The 5000-nt window shown below is 38.3% G+C and overlaps 1 protein-coding gene across 1 annotated transcript in view; it reads right to left on the reverse strand.

The window, feature by feature from the left end:
• Positions 1-5000, reverse strand: part of LOC132851581 (RNA-binding Raly-like protein) — a 70524-nt gene that overhangs the window by 18093 nt on the left and 47431 nt on the right. The window contains exon 3 of the mRNA XM_060878551.1: positions 2651-2701. Within this exon, the coding sequence (XP_060734534.1) occupies positions 2651-2701 (51 nt within the window). The remainder of the gene's footprint in view (positions 1-2650; positions 2702-5000) is intronic.

The following is a 5000-nucleotide window of genomic DNA, read 5'->3' on the forward strand; positions in this document are numbered from 1 at the left end:
ATTTATCATACGGGGAATATTGTCAGCATGCACAGTTCAGGACTGTGTGTGCTCTCTCTTACACTCGCTGCATGCTTTGTCAGCAGGTCTCACGCCTCTGCCCATCTCTGTGTACGTTCAGAAAGCGAAAGTTGATAAAACTTTGACTCTGAGGAAGCCTCTGAATGATAATAAGTCAAGAATAAATGACTTCCAGTTGTGCTGTTAGAGGAAAATAATTACAGACGGGGCGGTGCGAGGAAGTGGAGCTCCTGTTTTCTTCCAGAAGCTTACCTGATAAGAACACATTCATTTCTATATTGTATCAGTAATGTATTAATTAACTTATACTATAACTATAAACAGTATTTTCCTCACTAGCCCTTATCTATCTCTCTCTGTGATTAACACAAAGAAGGACCATGGATTTACATAAAGCAAAATAGAGCTACATACTGTAAAATAACACAGAGCTACATAAAACAACACGGAGCTACATGAAACAAAATAGAGCTATATAAAATATAGAGTAACATAAAACAACACACAGCTACATAAAACAAAATAGAGCTACATAAAACAACACAGCTACATAAAACAAAATAGAGCTACATAAAACAACACAGAGCTACATAAAATATAGAGTAACATAAAACAGCACAGAGCTACATAAAACAACATAGAGCTACATAAAACAACATAGAGCTACTTAAAACAACAGAGCTACATAAAATATAGAGTAACATAAACCAGCACAGAGCTACATAAAATATAGAGTAACATAAAACAGCACAGAGCTACATAAAACAACATAGAGCTACATAAAACAACATAGAGCTACTTAAAACAACAGAGCTACATAAAATATAGAGTAACATAAAACAGCACAGAGCTACATAAAATATAGAGTAACATAAAACAGCACAGAGCTACATAAGCTAAGTGCAAACAGACAATACAATACACTACAGGACAGAAACACAAAATAGAATATAGTGCAGACCAGTGTACATTCTGTATATTAAACAGTACATTGTGCAAAAATAAAAGAATCTGAACAAAGAGGGTTCGAGTAAACACATATACACTTATGTGATAGCAGCAGTTGGATGATGTATTGAAATGTGGTGTGTAAATCAGCAAGAGTGCAATACATTATGTGCAAAAGCAGTTTAATATGGGTGGTGCTGTAGACAAGGAGGTATATTGAGTGAGCGTTTGAGTGTGTTTTTGAGTTTGGTAGTTGAGTGTGTGTGTGTGTGTGTGTGTGTGTGTGTGTGCTTGGTACAGCTCAGTTCTGGTTGTTGAGGTGTCTGAAATGATTTAATCTACGTCCAGTACAGTAGACTGTATTCAATTCAATTCAATTTATCTGTATAGCACTTTTAACAATTCACAATTTCCTAAAGCAGCTTTACGGAAATATAGAAACAGAATAAAAATTTAAGGTTTAAAATTAAGTTACTATTTAACTCCAACATCTATCCCTAATGATCAAGCCTGAGTCTACTGTAGTGAGGAAAAACTCCCTGAGATGATATGAGGAAGAAACTTTGAGGGGAACCAGACTCAGAAGTGAACCTCATCCTCATTTGGGTGATAATGTGACAGTAAATAATCTCAAAGTAAACTAATAATGTCCTTTCTACAACAGTCTGAGAGAATACGAGTAGCGCTGGAGGAACTAAAAGCCAGAGGCGGCTCGCATTTCAGCACTTCCTGTTCCATAATCCTGAGTATTTTAGATCAGTTTTTGGCTAAAGGTCTGAAATCTGAATTCAGCTCTGCTCAAGATATTCTACAATATAAAACACATCAGTAACATCTCCCTCAGTATTGTTAAAGCATGGACATGTCGTGAAAAAGATTGGGATTAAACGTGAACGAGTGATTAAACAGGACTTACAGAGGATGTCAGGGACTTTAAACGTCATTACACCGAAAAGGAAACTCATCTACTACTGCAGCCTGGTTGTGTTTCTACTAATAACACACTCTTACACAACTTTTAGCCAAAGGTCTAGTCATGTGACTCTGGAGTTCGTTTATAGACTTTATAACTTGGATGATTGGATTTAAAGCTTATTTTCTGCAACAATAAGAAAAGTCACTGGAGAAATCTTACACACATACAGTACATACGTCATCTAAACAGCACTGAGTTACTCTAGAATGCAACAATAATGCTGGAATATTTGACAATGCAGATTTTCTTGAGTTATTGACTGTAAGGAGTGCGTTCTACACTGCATTTCCTTTTTGTTTAAGTTCTTTATAATTAAAATAATTATCTCCATGACACTGAAATGACTTTGTCCCAGACTTTTTTTTTTCCCCACCATTTTCCAGCTCCCACCTCACGTACTCCCAGGTACATGATGACTTACTTGCTGACACAAATGTATTTTCCGAGAGAAAAATTTCTGAATAAATACAGAAATAAATGCTGTGTGTTTTGGCTCCGCCTCCACACCACATTGTTATTCAAATTAGTTCTCATTATTGTCTGTAGCTAGTCATTCCTGTAAAGTAGAGCATGCTGATTTTACGCTCATATACAGATGCTGAGACAGACAGACATCTGTTCAGGTTCAGGTGGGTTCCAGCCCTTGTCCTACAGTATCTGACACATGGCACTCGGAGTGAAAGCGTGTCATGGGGATGTTAGTACCTGTCATAGAGGTTCTCCTGGTAGCAGTCATAGTCCAGCTCGTATTCTGATCTGCAATGAGACAGAAAGAGGAAGAGCGTGAGTGTGTGGGTGAGTGAGTGAGTGAGTGAGAAGCACAAAGAAGCTGTCATTTATGCCCCCCACCACACACACACACACACACATACACACACACACACACACACACACACACTTTACTCCGTCCATTCTCCACCTGACAGTGATGGCTCAGAGCTTGTAGGTGACCTTGTCGTCAGAGGTTTAACACACGATTGAGTCTTTAAGTTTTTCATATTGACATAATTTTTTTTTCTTCACTACAAATCTTTCTATTCTAAAAAAATGTTCAACATTATTGAAAAAAAATGACCCTTCTAATTCATATAATCAGAATAAGAGTGTGGATACCGTAAAGAACAGAACATACATCTCTCTCTCTCTCTCTCTCTCTCTCTCTCTCTCTCTCTCTCTCTCGCTCTCTCTCTCCTGTTCCTCTCAGTAACACTAGACGATTGTCAGAGTCTGGATGAGGAAGAGGATGGATCGCTCTTTCCTCCTGGTGTGTTGTACTGCACTGTGATGCATCATGAACAGCAGTTTGAAAAGATGCACTTAGCTCGCTTCAGGTGTCTTGGAGGAAGAACGTTAGCCTTCACTTTTCTCGCTCAATAGCTGTCAAACTCACACTCTTAAAAAAAAGTGCCAGGAAGAACCAAAAAGGGTTTTCACAATAATCCCATAGAGGATTTTCCATTCCAAAAAAAAACTTTCGGTGAACGTTTTTTCTTAGTGCCATAAAGAACATTTTATAGTCCAAAGAGCCTTTTTTCCACTACAAAGATAACTACAAACCTTAAATGGTACTTCACAAAGCACCCTTAAGACAAAGGGCCGTTTAAGAAACTTAATATATAAGGATATATAAGGGACTATAAAGATATATAAGGGACTACTTGTACACAGCCCCAGGGTTTAATATAAAGCTCCAAGAAAGCTTTTTTAAGAGCGCAGGATAATTTGAAGCTTGACATCTTCTGGTTTTATTTGTAGATTATTAATTTATTCATTTATTTATTTATGGAAAACATTTGCACATTATTTCTATCACTTCATGGTCCCTGGTTCGATTCTTCTCGATTGTGTTCTCCCTGTGTTTCTTTGAGGTTCTCCAGTTTTCACCATCAATCAGAAAACATGCTGAGAAGTGGATTCACGATACCGATTTACCCCTCAATGTCTATTCCCTCTCTATTCCCACTCTATTCCCACTCAATTCCCACTCTATTCCCTCTCTATTCCCTCTCTATTCCCTATCTATTCCCACTCTATTCCCTCTCTATTCCCTCTCTATTCCCTGTCTATTCCCACTCTATTCCCTCTCTATTCCCACTCTATTCCCTCTCTATTCCCTCTCCATTCCCACTCTATTCCCACTCTATTCCCTCTCTATTCCCTCTCTATTCCCACTCTATTCCCTCTCTATTCCCACTCTATTCCCACTCTATTCCCTCTCTATTCCCACTCTATTCCCTTTTTATTCCCACCCTATTCCCACTCTATTCCCTCTCTATTCCCACTCAATTCCCACTCTATTCCCTCTCCATTCCCACTCTATTCCCACTCTATTTCCACGCTTTGTGTCCACGACGATCCTGACTAGGCTCAATCAGTTACACAGGAATAATTATGATTACACACAGTTTAATACTGTGAAAGTTTTACACAATAGCATTCTTTATTTCCAGGACACAGAAACTAAAGCACAGATACAGTACGTATATTTATATGTATGAAGAAAAAAGAAAGATACAAAAAGGAAAGAAAATATCCTAGTTATATGCAGATTTCCAGCTGGAGACGACACCCGCTGTTCGTAAAACCGAATCCAGCTGAAGAAAGCTGTTTGTTTTTGACGTGTCTCTGATGGTTGAAAGTCCACATTAATTGTCTCCTGCTATGTGCTGATAAAATTAGCAGCCGACTTATTCAGCGAGTGAGTGAAGCGATGATAACCAGACCTGAGACTGTAATGACCTGTCAGAGGCCTACATATACAAGGAATTGAAAAACAGTGCAGCGAAGCACGGTCACATTTCACTTTATCTTTTTTATGATATAATTTTATTTTTTTTTTAATATAGCAACAGACAGCGTTTATCTCATATATCACAAGAGCGTGACAGTTCTAGGCCGCGTTTATTTCATCTGCATGGGGCGAGGAAGCAAAAGTAAATGAAAATACCCAGAGAGAATGTGCTTTAAATCACCCCCCCCAACCACACACACACACACACACACACACGCACACACACACACACACACACATACATCAATCTGCCTTTGGAAATTC

The sequence above is a fragment of the Tachysurus vachellii genome, chromosome 9 (assembly GCF_030014155.1).
Source record: "Tachysurus vachellii isolate PV-2020 chromosome 9, HZAU_Pvac_v1, whole genome shotgun sequence".
NCBI lineage: Eukaryota > Metazoa > Chordata > Actinopteri > Siluriformes > Bagridae > Tachysurus > Tachysurus vachellii.